The 18,215-nt window shown below is 24.6% G+C and overlaps 1 protein-coding gene across 1 annotated transcript in view; it reads right to left on the reverse strand.

Annotated features, from left to right (window-relative positions):
- Positions 1-18,215, reverse strand: part of LOC132950134 (DNA-dependent protein kinase catalytic subunit-like) — a 39,556-nt gene that overhangs the window by 16,140 nt on the left and 5,201 nt on the right. The window contains 30 exon segments of the mRNA XM_061021373.1: positions 1,039-1,191; positions 1,433-1,576; positions 1,639-1,725; positions 1,800-1,967; positions 4,589-4,734; positions 4,807-5,022; positions 5,267-5,398; positions 5,470-5,649; positions 5,771-6,011; positions 6,085-6,239; positions 6,512-6,731; positions 7,248-7,478; positions 7,556-7,840; positions 7,904-8,136; positions 8,208-8,354; positions 8,459-8,702; positions 9,537-9,785; positions 9,974-10,196; positions 10,817-10,967; positions 11,633-11,832; positions 12,188-12,368; positions 13,125-13,327; positions 14,390-14,500; positions 14,590-14,865; positions 15,011-15,161; positions 15,265-15,675; positions 15,743-15,858; positions 17,397-17,558; positions 17,625-17,887; positions 17,948-18,126. Of these exon segments, the coding sequence (XP_060877356.1) occupies positions 1,039-1,191; positions 1,433-1,576; positions 1,639-1,725; positions 1,800-1,967; positions 4,589-4,734; positions 4,807-5,022; positions 5,267-5,398; positions 5,470-5,649; positions 5,771-6,011; positions 6,085-6,239; positions 6,512-6,731; positions 7,248-7,478; positions 7,556-7,840; positions 7,904-8,136; positions 8,208-8,354; positions 8,459-8,702; positions 9,537-9,785; positions 9,974-10,196; positions 10,817-10,967; positions 11,633-11,832; positions 12,188-12,368; positions 13,125-13,327; positions 14,390-14,500; positions 14,590-14,865; positions 15,011-15,161; positions 15,265-15,675; positions 15,743-15,858; positions 17,397-17,558; positions 17,625-17,887; positions 17,948-18,126 (5,858 nt within the window).

Raw genomic sequence — 18,215 nt, forward strand, 5'->3', positions numbered from 1 at the left:
CATTCAGAAAAAAAAATGCAATTTGCATTCAAATCCGTTCCCTAGTCATTAGTATCTACTACAATAGGTTAAATTCATTTTTGCCAAAAAAATTACATTTGAAAATGTCATTGTGTGTATAAAACATAATAATATGCTATAAGAGTTTCATAAATCCACAAATAGTATTAGTAAATTACAACAAAATAACTAAAATTGTAATTCTTGGTTTTAATATGCAATTTCATCCAACATTTTATTGGAAATGTTCATAAACAAATCGAAACAAGTCAAAATATTTAAAAATTTTTATCTAGTATAGAAAATGGTATAATAAACTTATTGTGTAAATTTTAAGTGTCTACGGTTATTACTTTTTGACCCAACTAATAAAATTTTATAGAAATCTATAGAAAAAAAACTAAAAAAATTTGAAACTGTAAATGTTCGTAAACAGTTTTAAACAAGTCAAAATATTTAAAAAATACTATGGTGTATAGTAAATGATAGTATAAACATTCAGTGAAAATGTTATGTATCTACGATCATTTGTTTTAGAGTTACACCAAAAACCAATTTTGTGTAAAAATTCCTGTTTTTCCATATTTTTTATTTTTATTTTTCCCAGCGCTTTTGAAAATTTCAGGGAATATTAACCTACTCAATGCGCCAACTAGATTCACTTTCCTATCAACCACTATACTGAAATTGAAAATTGAAGCATTATTTTTACTACTTATTGCGTAAAATCGCTCCTCTCAGAATCTAAAATTACTTTAGTTTTAGGTTTAGGTTTTATAGAATAATCTGTGAAAATATGGAATTTTGTAATCAAGATAATATATAGCTTATAGCAGTTAAAAATAACATTCAGGTCTCTTTTAAGAAATATTATAATTTATTTTGCATTTTTATAAGAAACTATTTAATATTTATTTAAACAAATATATATTTTCATTTTTTTATTACAATAAATAAATATTTATATTTTTTAGGTTTTAAATACGTATAATTTTGATCCCTATTTTAAGCACACATTATTAAAATGTAAATACATACTTGTCTTTTAGCATGTTGAAGAAGCCATTTAGTTCTGTAATTTTTTCATATGGATTATTAATTATGGCCAATCTATTCAGAATCATTTCTAAACATTGAGTTCGATGAATACCTTGTAGTTTCTCAAAAATATGAAATAAATCATCCAAATAACTTAAACAAAATGCAAGTATGATAAACCATAAAATGAACTCATTTTGTTAAAAAAAGTATTAACTTATATATAAATATATAATCATAATAATATATTTTGTGTTGCATACTTTATTTATAGATATTGATATTTTTTAAATTAAAATTGTATTATTGTAGTATGAATTAAACAATAAATTATTCTTTAAATGAGAAGAAAGGAGAAATAATAACTGTAATATATAATACAAATATTTATTACCTGTCAATAATCTTTGAGTAATGCTTATGAATACAATACAGACAACTAAAAACTCTTGTTGCATCCATGCTTTCGGAAAATATTAAAACTGAAGACAGGCAGTGCAACAGTTCCATTTCATTTGTTGAATTTTGACAATAGATTCTTTGAAAAAATACATTAAGAAAATAAATTATATACATCTAGTATAAAATTTTTATAATTACTTTAATAGCATTCCAAATATCTCTGAACTAAGCAAATAAATCACTTGATTGTTATGGTTTAAGGTTCCAGTAAGCGAACTTAAAAAACTAGAAATCAAAATTTAAATATAAAAACAAAAATATATCATTTAGTTAAATAAACTGATTGATTTAATAATTACCTTTTTTTATTAAATTCGTTGAATGGTATAATACCATTGGCAGATAAGATTCCAATTAAATGCAAACCACATTCTAATGATTTGTTATTTATTTGATTTGGTTTTATTAAACATAAAAGTTCATCATAATCCATTTCTAGAGAACATTTCCAATTTTCAACAATAAATCTACAAAAAGATATATAATACAGTTATTTTTAATTTATTAACTAAATTTTCAATATAACCGCCACACCAAATACAATTTTAATTCTAAAGTTTTTTATTTTCTCTATTTATTATTTGTAATAATATGTTTAAAAAAGTGGATAAGTGGATGTCGCTCTGCTGTACAGTAGGTTACAAGTGGATCACTGTAATGGATGGTGTTAAATTTGAATTCAATGATATTGTATGAGAAAAACGATTCTGAGCGAAAACGGTCAGTCAGCCTATGATATTACCAAGTATATTTGATGATATTATTGTGAATAAAGTAATTTATATATAACCTATTTACATGGAGCCTTGTTTTAAATTTTCAATCCTTAGCCATAAAAGTTAAACATTTTATACATTTTTAACTACAAAATAATTAATAAATGTTGTCAAAATTTGAACTTTAAATGCTTATAAAAAAAAAATTGTGCCTATGTATTTTCAACTGCTATTAGAACGATATATCAGGAGCCTTATATTAAATATTCACGCTTTTTTACCCAACAAATAAAGTTTTATTGATATTTATAGAAAAGAAAACTAAAAAAATTGAAAACTGACAATGTCCGTAAATAGCTCAAAAAGAGTCAAAATATTTTCAACATTTTATGGTGTATAGTAAATGCTAATATAAACATTCAGTGAAATTTTCAAGTATCTACAGGTCATTCGTTTTTTAATTACAATAAAATAAGAAAATTGTTACATGAGAAATCGAGTGAATATCAAATGTTGTAAAAATATAAATTTCAGACGCTCATAAAATATTAATTTAAGTTTCTTGTAGACATTTTTTTTTTGATAAAGGTAGAAAAACTTATGAATAATCTTATATTACATTTTAAAATCTTAGATTTAAAAAGAAAAATTTTTATGAATTCTCAACTCAAAATAATTTGCTAATTTTCGTGATTTTTCCGTATTTTGTCAAAATTTGAACTTTAAATGCTTATAACTAAAAACTATGACTAAGGATTTTTAATTTTTTTCATCTGCCTTTGAAACAATAACCTAGGAGCCTTCTATTAAATTTTCAAGCTTTTTTACTTAACAGATAAAATTTTATTGATATTTATAGAAAAAAAAACTAAAAAAATTGAAAACTGACAATGTCCGTAAACAGCTCAAAAAGAGTCAAAATATTTTCAAAATTGTATGGTGTATAGAAAATGCCAATATAAACATTCAGTCAAAATGTCATGTCCCTACGGTCATTTGTTTTAGAGTAACACCAAAAACCAAAATCAATATTCTCGAAAACGTAAAAATTTTCCTTAATTTTTCACTTCGCTTTTGAAAACTACAGGAAAATTTTTACTTTACTTTACTTAGACCCCCCAAAGTACCAACTAGAATCACTTTCCTATCAGAAAAGTTACTGTTGAAGAAAATCCAAGCACTTTTACTGTCCTAAAAGGTGATGACAGACACAAAAATTAAAAAATTAAAAAAAACACACTCATTGTAAAATCAATACATTCATCGCTTCGCTCAGAATCTAAAATAATTGAAATTTAATTTAAACTTAATTATAAAATTTAAATGTTTAACTTTATTTAAATAACCTTTAAACGCATGCCCTTTCATTTATCTTGCTTCCAACCAAAAATAATAATAAAATGACAAAATACAGAACATTGAAAATTTAACAACAATTTTTTTTTTTTTAACTTGGGATGGCTGTAATTCAGTCAATTTTTGAGATAGGAAAAAAGTTTGTTTATCAAAGTTACTTAAAAAATATAGTTCTATCGAAATCTGGGGTTGAAAATAGGTGTTTCCATTTAAAAAAATGTAAGTTTTATTGCGCATGCGCAAAATAAAAGAATTAAAAATTCGAAAATGATCACAAAATGTGTATTTTAGTATTCCCTAGCTCCTCGAAAAATCCCCAATTCAATCTAAGGTCACTGAACGGAAATATTTTGTGTTACCATTTGAGTGAAATACACTGTTATACGCTTTTACCGCCGCCGTTTTATTTTATTTTATTTTATACATTAATGTATTTTTTTTATATAATATTATGTAACAGCTAAAGTTTGAATTTAGGTAATATGCACATTATACAATTTTGTATCGCTCTACTCAGAATCTAAAATAGAAGTATAAGGCAAAATAAATAATATTTTATTTTATTCTTTTAGAATGAATTTTAACTAAATTTTTATAAAAAAATGACTTAAAAATGTCAAATAAGTAATAGTCTTAACAATGCAAAATAAAAGTTACATTTTTTAATTCCTTGATGTATAAAATTAACTTTGTGCTTAAAAAGCAATGTTTTCAGACATTTAGAAAAAAATTCAATTTGCATTCAAATACGTCAGTATTTATCAAATATATATATATATAGAAGTTGTAATGTATTATGTAATAAATAAATATATGCAACGTTTGCATATAAGAATTAAGTTTTTTATCAGATGCTAGTATATCCATCTTAAAAGTGAAGCATGTTAACAAATATATAACTCAAACTTCTCACATGCATTTAGTATCTATAATATTATTGATTAAATATAATATATATTTATATGTACAAATTATAATATAAATCAGGTTAATTTTAATTGAATAAATATATTTACTTGATGAATTCCATGTTGTGCTTAAATACATTTTTTATTTCACTATGGGAAACTGACAAAAGAAAACATAATAACTTTTTAGCAAGGAGTTTCTCATATTCTGTGGACGGTACTGCAATATTATGCCATGAAACAAGCATTGATACCTAAAAAATATTAATTTTTGTATAGATTTATTGAAAGTATCAATAGCATAAACAAAAATATTTAATTATTACCACATCAGTTATAACATAATTTAAATTATTCCCAAGATGTTTATCTAATACAAATTGCATTAAAGGACCAAGCCAATGTTTTGCATATGGTTCAAAATTAGTTTCACAGTTAATTATCAATTTTATAAGAAATATTTTTGAATTAATTGTGTCTGTTGCTTTATCATAGAATACTAATTTTAAATTATTCATCCACTCTGGCATATCCACATTAGACTAAAATATATAAAATAAAATCATAATAATTAAATTTATACATATGTAAATATCAATATACATATTTCCTAATAAATTGTATACAATTTTGAATAATATCTATTGTAGTAATAAGTAATAAATATTTATTTTAAGTAAGCATCATCTCAGTTTTTTAAATTCTAGTAGCAATTACTAAGATATTAGAGAAGAAGTAAAAAATAAGACTAATATAGTCTAATAGTTATATAGAAAATTCTATTACTTTCATTGCACTGCCAATCATGTTTTCTGAACTTAAGTATTTTATAACAGCACATAAATGTGCCATACATTCATGATTATTGAAACTGTCCATTTCTAGTTCAACACTTAACATTTTATGGAGGGATTGTGACTAATAACAAATATAAAGATATTTCAATTTAAAACAGTCTACAATAGTTTTTTTAAACTTTATTTTAGTACATTCGGTGATGAACAATCTTCTACAAAGTTTGATCTTAAATAAGAATTATTATAATCATAGCTTCCCAAATCTTCAACAAGTGTATTCTTTAAATGACTACTCAAATCAATATATACCTCAGGTATATTCTGATTGGATTTCGTCCTTATGTTAATTAGTTTTTTTTTTCGTTGTGGTACCTAAAAAAAAAAATACAAAACATTATTTTTAAAATATTCCTAGTATACATATAAGTTAATAACAACTAGCGTTTAAATTATACAGTTAATAATACTTGAATAATTTTAATTATTATTTAACCTTTTCAAAATCAATAGGAAATTCATAACGTATAGTACAATCTACTAAATTTTTCCAAATAAATTGTTTCGGTGGACGCTCATTAAACAGAAATATTGTGTATTTATTAAGATCATCCTCAGTATTGCTAATAATAGTAATAAGTGCATTATATGAAGAACAATGTAACTGTCTAAACAAATGTTTTATTTCATTTGATCCTTTTGTGTAATCAACATTACTATAACGGACTTTTAAAGCACTATGGACAAATAAATTATGCGTATTAACTAATAAGGTTTAATTTTTTTGTAATATTACATAAATAATCTTACGAAGTTCTAAACTGAGTTATTAAATTTTTAGATTGGCTTCCAATATAGGTGTATGGTATAGTACAACCATCATTAAGTTCTATGTTGGTAAAGAACTTGAACATCTCTTCTATAAGCTTAAAACAAGCTATTTTTGATATTAATAAATGTCGTGCCTAAAATAAAGCACATTAGATTTTAAATTAAAATTTAAAATAAAAATATGTTTGGAATTAAATACAATCAATAAATATAAGACTAGTTGGGTTTTTAAATGAAGGAAAACAAACATTTTAAAATTATGGTAAACTAATATTTAGGTTATAAGCATAGGCTAACCATGGTATTAACATATTATTGGTAAATGTTAATCCAAGCTATAATTTCTAATTGTTAATTGGCTAATTTATAAATTGTATAATAAATTAAATAATAATATATAAATTACTTTTCCACTGTCATTTGCCAAAAGATTTTCATTTACTGTCTTCAAAATAAAATCAATTATATCTGTATAAATTTTTGTAATTACATTTTTTCTACATAAAGACATAATGGGGATAAGAAAAATATTAGAAATCATTTCTCTTCTACTTTCAGACATAAATTCATTTCGAAACTTTTCATATACAAAATACCAACATAGAAGTTGAGTTCCATCAGATAGTCTAAAATCAAGATATAAAACATGAATAAAACATTATAATACAACTGAGTATAAATTATAAGTAAATGCATACCTACCTATAAGAATAATATTAAGTTTCTAAATATTTTAGAATACATTAAATGTTATTTAATCTAATTTAGTTTTTTTGAAAAGCTGACGCCTTGTAGAATTTGTAATTTATGCAAAATACACATTATACAGATAGCATAGATTACAAAATTAAACTATATTAAAAATCTTTAAAACTATAAATTTATGAGGTTTCATAATTTGTTTAATACAATTAAAATTGAAAGCCAAAATCGTGACACGAAAGTACTAAAATGTTGTTTTATTTAAGTTTAACCAAACCTTAGTATAAAAATAATTTCATAAGTTTAAATTTTAGGGAGAAAATACTAAAAATTAAGTGGTTATTTGGAATAACTTAGAAATATTTTTTAGCTATAAACTAATATAGTTTATACTTTCAGTGTAAAGTTGAGTATTTTCTGTTACGTATTATTAAAATTACCTTTTAAAAAAATAATGCAAACAATTTTCCACTCGTTCAAAAAATACATGGTTGGGATCTTTAATACACCATTCAACTATCATTTCAAATAATAAATATGAAGAACTCAACTCCATACCAGTTAAGATTTTTTGAAATGTAGTTACTATATTAGTAAGATCTATACTATGCGGTTTTAATTTTGACGAGGTCTCAGAAAAATGTTTATCTCTAAAGTCAATTAGGCACTTTCTAAAAACAAAAAAATTAAACAACATAATTAATTATCTATCAACTTTGTTCATATATGTAGTTCATAATGATACTACCTAATAGTATAATCAAGAGGCTCTTTATAATTTTGACTTGACACTAATTTTGGTAAAAATCCAAGAAGTCGGCATTTATGATAAATATTCAAATTGCTATTAGTCAAATTATCACAAATCCATTTCTGGAAAAATGTCATGCTTTCATTTCTAAATGTATCAATTACATTAGATGATAATTCTACAAATTCAAATATTTCATTCCAAGAAAATTTATTTTTTAACTGTTCACAGAATTTTTCACTGTTCACTATTTTTTCAATTAGTAACTTTCCTTGGTCATCTCTAAATATAATATACATAATACTTAATGATAATAATTAAAAATGAATATATTGTATAGCTTACTTTTTTTTATTATTCAATGTTCTAAGAACTTCTAAGATCACATAAAATGTCTGATCACTTAATGGGTATTCAGTAAGCAGTTTAATAACAGAAATGTCGGGATTTTTTAAAAAATACTTAGTTATTGGTTTACTGAATAAACTAAAGAAATATTGACCAAATAATTTTTGTTTATATTTGTTTATGTCAATAATATAATTTTTATCCATGATTAAAAATGTTATTATATCATTCTGAAATAATGAAAACAAAATATATAAGTTTCATTACAATTTATAGTTAAATTAGATTTTTAAATGTATACCGCATAATCAAGGTTCATTAAAAATTCTATCAAATTTTCCAGGAATGACAATCTAACTGACTCAACATCTACAATTACTCCATCATTGTATACATATTTAAATAAATTTTCAAGAATATATTTTCGATTCACAATTTTTTCAAGATCCTATGAATATTAAATATTGTAATTTAAAACAATCATAACTTTAAGATATAAGTTTAAATTCCTTTACATATTTTTACAATATCAACATAAATCAGTTACTTTACCATAGTTGAAAATATATTGCATTCAAGGATCAGCTGATTTACAGCAACAAAGTTTATTTTTACTGTATATTCAGTTAATGTATTATAACTGAAAACAACTTCAGACCAATTTGCTGAAAGATATTGTTTCAATTTGTTGTTAAATTTACTTGAAACACAGGTTATTTTAATGAATTGAACTATCACTGGTTTGTGGAGATTTATTTTTTCATCAGAGTAAACCATTTCACAATCAAAAAGACATCTAAAAAAAATAATGATTATTTAGTACTGTAGACATAATACTAATTTAATGTAATTGTACATAACAGCAGCATTGCAAGAATCGTGTCAACATGTACACAGTTTTTGTACCCGTCCTGACGATAAGCCTGCATGTTACCATTATTGTAGAATAATAGATCAGTTATTTTTAACCTAAATGGTCTTGCAATATTTTTTAGTTAGGTATTATTTATAAAAAAAAAAAATATATATTGTAATTTACTAGTTTATATGTGTAAAAATGGACCAATTTTTAACTTGTTTAGTATTATTATTATGTTTATTTTATTTGCTTCTAACAATGTTTGATGAATACATTTTTTTTAAATTATAACAATTCATATATTCAAAGCTTAAGCGATCCAAAATTATGTTGCAACCCATTGATTGAATCCACTGGTGTAGACTGACACATAATCGCAGAATAATTTTAGTAGATTTAAATGTATATTTTAACATGATCATGTACTCTCGGTGCCTGTCTATTAGTATTAGAATTGTATTAGTGTTTAACCATAGAGTATATTTTTTAAATCTTAAATAATAAATACAAATTGAAAATTATTATTTCAACCATCACAATAAAGCACAGACCAACCATGTGAATTCAAAAAGGATCACTGTTAAAGGGAACTACTAGTGGTTGTATAAATTATGACTGTATATTTTATAATATGTATATTATAATTATTGTAAGTCTGCATTGGTCACTCAGATTACGACACATAATGTTACTAATAACGGTAGGGCCAGTCTATTAGTGAAAAATCTATGCAAGCAAGCCCTAGTTCTAGTAAAAATTAAATTGATTTACTTGATAGCAAGATCGTAAATTTTCTCCTGATTTGCATCATCAAACAATTCACATATTAAATTACTATCAAATACATTTATGAATTTAAAGATCCCAACTATAACATGGTTTTTTACAGTATTAAAATGTCTGGATTGAATAATAATATCTTTGCCACTTTCATTGAATGGTATATTCATAGATGTTAACCATTGCATTAAATTGAATTCTTCTATATGAAATAAAAACTGATGAATAGACTGAAACAAACTAATTATTTTTTTACATTAAGAACATTTTTTAATATTATATTAAAACAATATTTAAAATTAAAAGCAGTGTATTTTAAAAATTTAAGATAGGATGTAAGAAAGATAACTGAAAATGAATACAACATAACAATCATAATAATAAAACTATTTAAGTACTAATGTTAAATAACTATTAACCACTCTCACCAAGAATAGGGGGTTTTCAGTAGTTTTGTATCCATTATACTTCTTTTAAAAAGTGATGTATAACAATCTAAAGTAGCAATTAGTTGATTCAACCAATGTATTAATATGCTTATGTTATTCAAAACTGTATATGAATTTAAATCTCGTTCAATACAGTTAATTAATTCATTTTCTCCGTGTGATATTATAAAAGAATTTAATATACTTTTTAATGAATTGTGATCTGTAATTGAGTTTTAGTTATTAATCAAAATATAATACAATAATTTATTTTAAATCATAACAGTTATTTAGTGGTCTAATATATTAGAACTACACATTTTATCTGCATATTTAAAAAAAAAAATTAAATATAATTATTAAAAGTGACTTGTTATTATGATATAATATATAATATTAACCTTATACTTATCCTATAGTCTGAACTAATGGTGTTTACACATTATGAAAAAATATATCAATGTAGTTAATACATTTTAATTACTGACTAAATACTTAAAGCCATACAATTTACCTATACTCTGCTTAAGATACATAATTCCTCAAAGACCTCAACTATTGATGAAGTTATTAGAATTTAAAAAGCGTGAGTAATAGTTGTTGTTTTTACTATCATCACACATAAAAACCCCTTTCAAGCCATTTCTAGCTAACTATTGTCTATATTTATACTTAAGTGAAATTTATCTAAATTAACAATAACGTTAAGAATGTCACTGGACTACATGCAACCTTAAAAACGTACAATGCATAAAATAGGTTATTCTCTGAAAGACTTCAAAATATAACTTATCTTGTTCTAAGAGATTAAAAATATATAAGTAAAATTCTTATTTTTATTACCTTTTACATTCCTAGAAAGGGAATTTGCTACATCAATACACTTTGATCTACAATTGGTCATCGGTGATCCAATATATCTCAAAAGCCACTCAACTACATTAAATAATTGAGTTCCAAGAAATGGTTTTGGTATTTTTCGTGAATTACAAACCTATATTTAGTTCCAATAATTTTAATAAATAAATAATATTAAGGGGGCTGGAGCGTTATTCATTTACGTTCGAAAACATAGCTCATGACTTCAATCACTACGCCCAATATAATGTTATGATATTAATTTTGTATTTTGTATTTCAAGTAGATTTGAATTTGTCACTAAATTATCTATGCTTTGACAGTTCATTTTTCTGATTTTTTTATTTTACTGAGAAATTTACTAACAAAAAGAGTAAAAATAGATCATATTCATGATTCAAATTTAGTATAGATATAGAATATGAAAAATGTACGACAGTTAAACTATAGTAATTTAGAGGGGAACTCAAATCTGCTTTCAAAATTTAAATCGGAACATCCTACTGAACGTAATAATTAAAGTCACTGGCAGTATTTTTTTTGAAAAAAAAATGTTTGTAATTTTATAAAGATGTGGTGATATGTGCACGCGGGTAGGTAAAATGACAGACGTACATATCTGGTCACTATGATGCCCCTAAACAACATGATCGGTATTATGAATTACACACACTAATGTTAATATACTTTCAACACATTCACAAGACCCAAACAGAATGAAATAAAAAATGCCTAGTTTTTAATTTTTACTACGTAGAATGGATTACGCTCCAGCCCCCTTAAATTTTAATTCAATATTACTTCATTAAATAAGCTTGATTTTTCCAAGAATACTCTTTGTAGATGATCTATAGATTTTAAAACATGTTGTTCTGAATTTGTTGATTTGGTCGAATCAAGAATAACAACAAAATAATATAATAATTGAATCCACAATTCATTAATAACAGTTTCATCTTCTCGTAGTATAGAGTAGCAGGAATTAAAAGCAATAGCAGCTCCTAAATTAAATATATACGTAAATTAGAATTGTATAAACCATATTATTTATTGGTTACATTTTAGGCAGAGCAAAGAAATCTTGCTTTTAGAATAATGCAGTTGTTTTAAATTACTATTAAATTTAGATATTTAATTGCCATTTCCCCTTTATAGCTATTGTATTTTAATAACCTATAAAATAAGTTTTTATATAATTTATAATTTATTGTAACATGTTAAAGTTGAACTTGCAAGATTTATTTTAAATGCAAAATGTATTTATTTTTAATCGCAAGTAATCAAAACTATAAATTAAATATAGATATATTAATAATATACCTAGGTACTTTAAACTGCATTAAAAATAATATTTACCTAATTGCTTATTTGGATCAGAATGCAAACAAAAGGATTCAATTTTTTTTATAATAATGCGCAAACTAATTGAAAGTTTTTGAGATAAGTTGTCTTCTTTTAATGTCCAGCGTAAAAATTCCATAATACATTTTGAAGAAAAATCTCTAACTGCTTCATTGCTATTTTCTGATATACTATCCTGCAAATACATAAAATTTACTTATAGATAATATTTTTTAGCTAGCTGGTCATGGTCATCAAATTATGTTGTAAAAAGTATTTCATGAATTAGTGATGATATACAGTGAAATTTCAATGAGTCAAAATTCAAGGGAAATTTTTTTGAGTGGTCGAGGTTTTTGCCTTACTAAGGTTACGTAGATTAGGTTAAATAGCAAGAGAACGGCATTTATTTCTACTTATTAAGGTTCGACTTATCGAGATTCCACTGTATTTAATTACGAACAATTATATTATTAAATCAAATAGGTACTCTCAACAGTGGCGGTCAAAAGACTGTGTAATAAATTGCAAAATATTGTTTAATAAAGTGTGACACATTATTTTTCTAACACTATTTGATCATTAAAAATGTAATTTATAGTTACCGTTTTATACCTATATCTAATCTAATCTAGTCTTATTATAAATATTGAAAAAAAAGGTTATGGTGAGATCCACCCATCCTCCCCGTTTGACTGCCATTGGTTCTTAATTAAAAATATAAAAAAAACTTATTTTTGAATTATCAAAAGATAAAAAAATTCCAACAAATAGTATGTGTAACTTAAATTATAAAATATTGAATACACTATAAATTATAATCACGGTAAATATGCTTAAAGCAAAAATATTGATTATGACTTTTTTTTTTAAGTGTTCATTTAAGTAGTAGGTGTAAAATATTAATCTAATTAGTGTGTTATAAAAAAAATAAAAATAAAATTGGATTTACCATTAATATATCAATAATTATAGGAGTATAAATACTATTATACTGAATTCCACTTGCAAAATAATGCACAATTCCAATTGCTAAAGGTTCAAAAAGTTGTTGAACTAGATTATCCATGTCACAAGCTAATTTTATAACTATTGGAATAATTTTTTTTGTAACTATTTCCATTTCTGTTGGTTTAGAACGTTCTAAAATAAGATCTATAAAAAAATATATTAACTTTAATTTATAAATCAATAACAAATAACAATGCAGAAATCTGAAATACAACTTGAATATAATATCTTCTATATATTGTATAACACAGCGGTGTAGCCTGGATTTTTCTTGGCGGGGTGGGGGGGGGGATGATCAATTTTTACACAGCGGTGGTCTACCTAGGTTCTTCTATAAGTGTAACATGCTGATGCAGAAGTTTTATTTTAGATTTTGGTTACTAGAATCCTTATCATGTATTGATAATAATAATAATAATAATAATACACTTTTAAATTTTCTTAATATTTTGGAGGGGGGCTGCAGCCTCCTCAGCCACCCTGGCTCTGTCACTGGTATAACAATTAATGTATGGGGCTTATAGACTTAGAAACTACTGAACCAAATGGCACCAATTTTCCTCAACTGGGGGAACGTTCTTTGCTTTGTTTTTCAACCCCTATAGGTTGCTATGAGATGTCTCACATATGAATTTTGTTTTACTTCACAAAAATGTATGAGTTATTTGTTTATATAAGTATAGGGTTGCAATTGGTTACAGAAATACAATTGAAAAAAAAAAATAGTTGTTTATAGTAAACTATTTGACATATTCAGCCCAGTCAATATTTTGAGTCTAGCATGCCTGATCTACATTATTCAGTATTAAATAATACAATAATAATTATGACAGGGAACTGTCCACAAACAGCATTTTTTTGAGGGGACCTATTTTCCGAAATTTATTTAAAAGGCACGATTAGCATAATCAATTTTATAAGTGAAATTTATTTTTCACAGACAAGGAACAAATTACCAACAAATGTTTGGCCCCAAAAGCAATTAGAACATGGGAGAACACGAACAAAGAAATAATTTAGAAGTAAACGACCTTGTCATGTTGAATATAGTTAATGGTTAAGAGATAGCTACAGGCAGAGAAAGATGTAGTAAATGTTGTAGCAAAGGGCCTAAAATATGGTCTATATTAATTATTAAGCAAAAAAAAATAGTATTGTTTTACATCAAACATTAAAACTTGAGATTAGTAATATTAAAAAACTTACTATTTCCAAGATAAAGCATCATGTAGGCATGGAAAATTTCACATGCGATAAAACGAATTTGACGATTGCTGCAATATTGGCATAACTCTAAAATTCTAGGAAGAAGATGATCTAAATAGATTAATAGATAAAATATTTTTTTATTAGATATAACTTTAGTAGGTATCTAATAATCGTATTGTTTTAAAAACATAACTCACCAAAAGAAATGTTTATTTTACAATCATTAAATGATAATTTGTAGTTTATTATGTTGAGTGGATAGCTTATAATTTTATTTGGGTCTCCCAAAAGTCCTAAACAAGTAGACATATCCAATTGAGCTAAATATTCAAGAATTTTTATCTGGACAATCTCTAGTTCAGTCTCCGGTTTTGTAATTAATTTATTATGTTTAGTTAATGTTCTTTTTCTATGGTTTTGTAATTGCATTTGATCAAGTATTAAATTATTTAATTCAACTTCGTTGTCGTATCCTAAACAAATGTATGATCATAAATATATTATTCACAACAAGTCAGTAATGTAAATTACTTTGTTATTTTAAAGATTACTAATTAGATAATGCGCTAGTATCTAAAAATGATGAAATTAATATAATATTTAGAATTAAAACCAAACCTTTAGTTCTAAGTAACAAATCAAGATATGGCATGATACATTTTAATAGTTGATCCATTTCATTCTTTGATAAATCTTGTTGCCATCTTTCTAGAGCATTTACTGCACTTTTCGCCAAGGGTAAAAATGTTGAACCCACGATTAATGTAGTCTTAAAAGTAATAAGATACAAAAACATTATGTATTACTATATTATAACATTATGTATAACTATTAGTCATATTTTTTCAACTTAATATTCAATATATAATTACTTTTACAACTTCCACTATCTGAATATTTAGTATTTCTTTAACAATAGTTGAAGGTAAGCTCATCAACATTTCAAGACAGCAATATTGTAAATCTCCTTTAAATGTAGGTACATATACCATGACACAATTCACATATTCTATAATTTTTTCTTTAGTACTATTATTATTAATATTCTCTAAAAATGTACACCAATCTAACTCTTGAAAAATAACGGTCAATACCTTATACATTGAACTAATAGTTGGAAGTTCAATAGAATGATTAATTATAACATTAAGGGTATACGGCAACCAAGAAGATGCAGTTTCAATATTGAGCTCAAGGTTATGCAATATAACACTGAAAATTTGCACTAAATTAACCAGTGCTGTAATATCTGAAGGTTTTCTGGCAATATATTCAACTTCAAGCTAAAAAAAAAAATTAAAATTAAGATATGATAAATGTAACTTGAGTTAAAGTTGGAATTTTATATACTTCGTTTGAAGATTTATTTGTAGATAAATCTAATTTTCTTATTATTTTCAAGACACTGGACATAAAACTACACATTAAGGATTTTTCTAGTTTAGATTTCACTATTATTGGTATATCTGTAAAAATAATATGAATAAACATGTTTTCCAAAATTTACCATAAAACAATTTATATTATTAAGAAATTAATCAACTTATTTGGTTTGGATAAAATCTACATAAGATTCTTCAGATATTGATATGCTAGATTTTGAATAAGATAAATAAAAAAAAGAAAATTCATTATTCTTAACACGTTGAAAGCCAATGTCAACTCGTCGTTGTCACGAGTGAACAGGTGCCTTTGGCTGTTGTCAACCTGTGATTAACATACAGTTATCTATTTTTTATTGAGTCTTTTTTGGTTGCTGTAACTGAACACATTTCAAATTTTTATCGGCCATTCATTACCGTATTGACTATTACGTAAAATCTACTAATTTTACAATTAGCGACGGCCACACGCATGCCAAATTGACGTCAGCGTTCAACGTGTTAAGATAATTAAAATATAAGCACCAAACATGATTGTTATCATCAACTTACTTCATAAGGTTAAATCAAAGTACTATTAAAATATGTATTTTTTTTTCTGTAACATTGACCGATTTTGACAGTTCTAGTCTTCTATATTATGCTAGGTATAACAATAGAAGAGGATCATTCCAAAAATTTATAAGGACTTCTTAAATATATGGTAAAAATATAATAATGCAGAATCCCAATAAAGTAGAAAAATATGTTTTAATTGAATTATTGTCGTTTTATTTTCTTGTATTAATAAATTATCAATTATTCAATTGTAATACTGTCTAATAACATCCCTAATTATGAATGAGTAATTGAGATATGTTATTACTTATTAGTACAATAATTAATATTAATTTAATTACTAATAGATTGTTTTATTTTATTTTAAATATAAGTAAGCAATTAGTAGTAACTTACAATTGATAAATATTATTTTATATAAATGTTTCTAAACTAAGCTAAATTATTTTAAAAAGCCATATTATGTATAATGGTATAATAATTTTGCACCCAAAGATAATATTTTCTTCTCTTGTAATCAACTAAAATAAATATTGCTTTAGTATCATAGACCTTATACTAATGGACAGAACATAGTAATAGTTACATACTTACGTGTGTAAAAGATAGGCCGTATCTTATGAAGCAGTACACATACATAGTAGTGACGCATCCATATGTACAATATATGACTTCTATTATCTAATATTAACACTAATTCTCTCGTCCATACCAATCTACCCCGCCAACCAGGCATGTTTCTTCTATTAGTATAAGGTCCATGTATAGTATTTAAATTTTTGTTGCTGATGAGAAAATTTTTAATCAAGCCAAGTTAATGACTATTTTTAAACATATTTTATGTAATCAATACAATATAAAAACTGTTGGGTGAGAACAAATTTGAATTAGATTTTTCATTTTTGGATAAGCCTTTACTACAATATTTAAATACATTCATATTATAGTCATTCAACAAAATTAAATAGGGCATAAGCTGGGTTATTATATTTTTTTTTATAAGAGAAAAACTTTTCTCCAATACAAGCTTATTTATAAAGGATAAGATAAAAAAAAAATCTTACTTAAATATAAATCAAACAAATGACATTGATGAGCTTTTAATAAAGATATCCAAAGTGAAACATAATTAGTGCTTTTTATTAATACATGCCCAGTATATTCTTCTACTAATTCAGCATCAATAGCTGCACGATGTGAACAAGATTTTATTAATCCCACATAAACTATAAAAATAAATTATTTTAGATTATAAATTATAAATAGAATATAAAAAAATATAGCAATCTTACAAAATTGTTTCAAGTACTTATCCAGAATATTTCCATGAGACGAAGCCAAACAGTAAATGGAAATAATTATAGCATTACTAATATTGTCTTGCCATTCAGATTTTGATTGAGCAGATATAAAATCATCAAAACAGTAAATGCTTAACCTCTGAATAAATAAAACTTGATCGGTGTTTAAAGATTTAATATTTCTTATAATTAGTGATAATGAATTCAAGTAATTAGCTGCGTTTGGATTATAAGATTTTTTTCCCAATTGACAACTAAGTAAAAATAAATTAGGATAGTTAAGTGCTTATAAATATTTTGAATAAAGAATATACTTTAAAAAATTTTCCTCAGCTTGTAGTGATAAAATAGTAAATATTCCAATTAAATTGTCTTCTCCCAAAAGATTATTACAGGGTTCTGCTAACCAGCCTATACTTCTCACTACTACAGCATGTTCTTGATGATTTAATTTGAAATCATATAACTTGTGTTTTAGAAATATAATCATATTCTAAAAAAAAAAAAAAAAACCAAGGAGAAATTTTAAGTATGCAGAGGGTACATTACAGTGGAATAAAATAACATAAATTTGTTTAAAAC

Source organism: Metopolophium dirhodum, chromosome 8 (genome assembly GCF_019925205.1).
Source record: "Metopolophium dirhodum isolate CAU chromosome 8, ASM1992520v1, whole genome shotgun sequence".
Classification (NCBI taxonomy): domain Eukaryota; kingdom Metazoa; phylum Arthropoda; class Insecta; order Hemiptera; family Aphididae; genus Metopolophium; species Metopolophium dirhodum.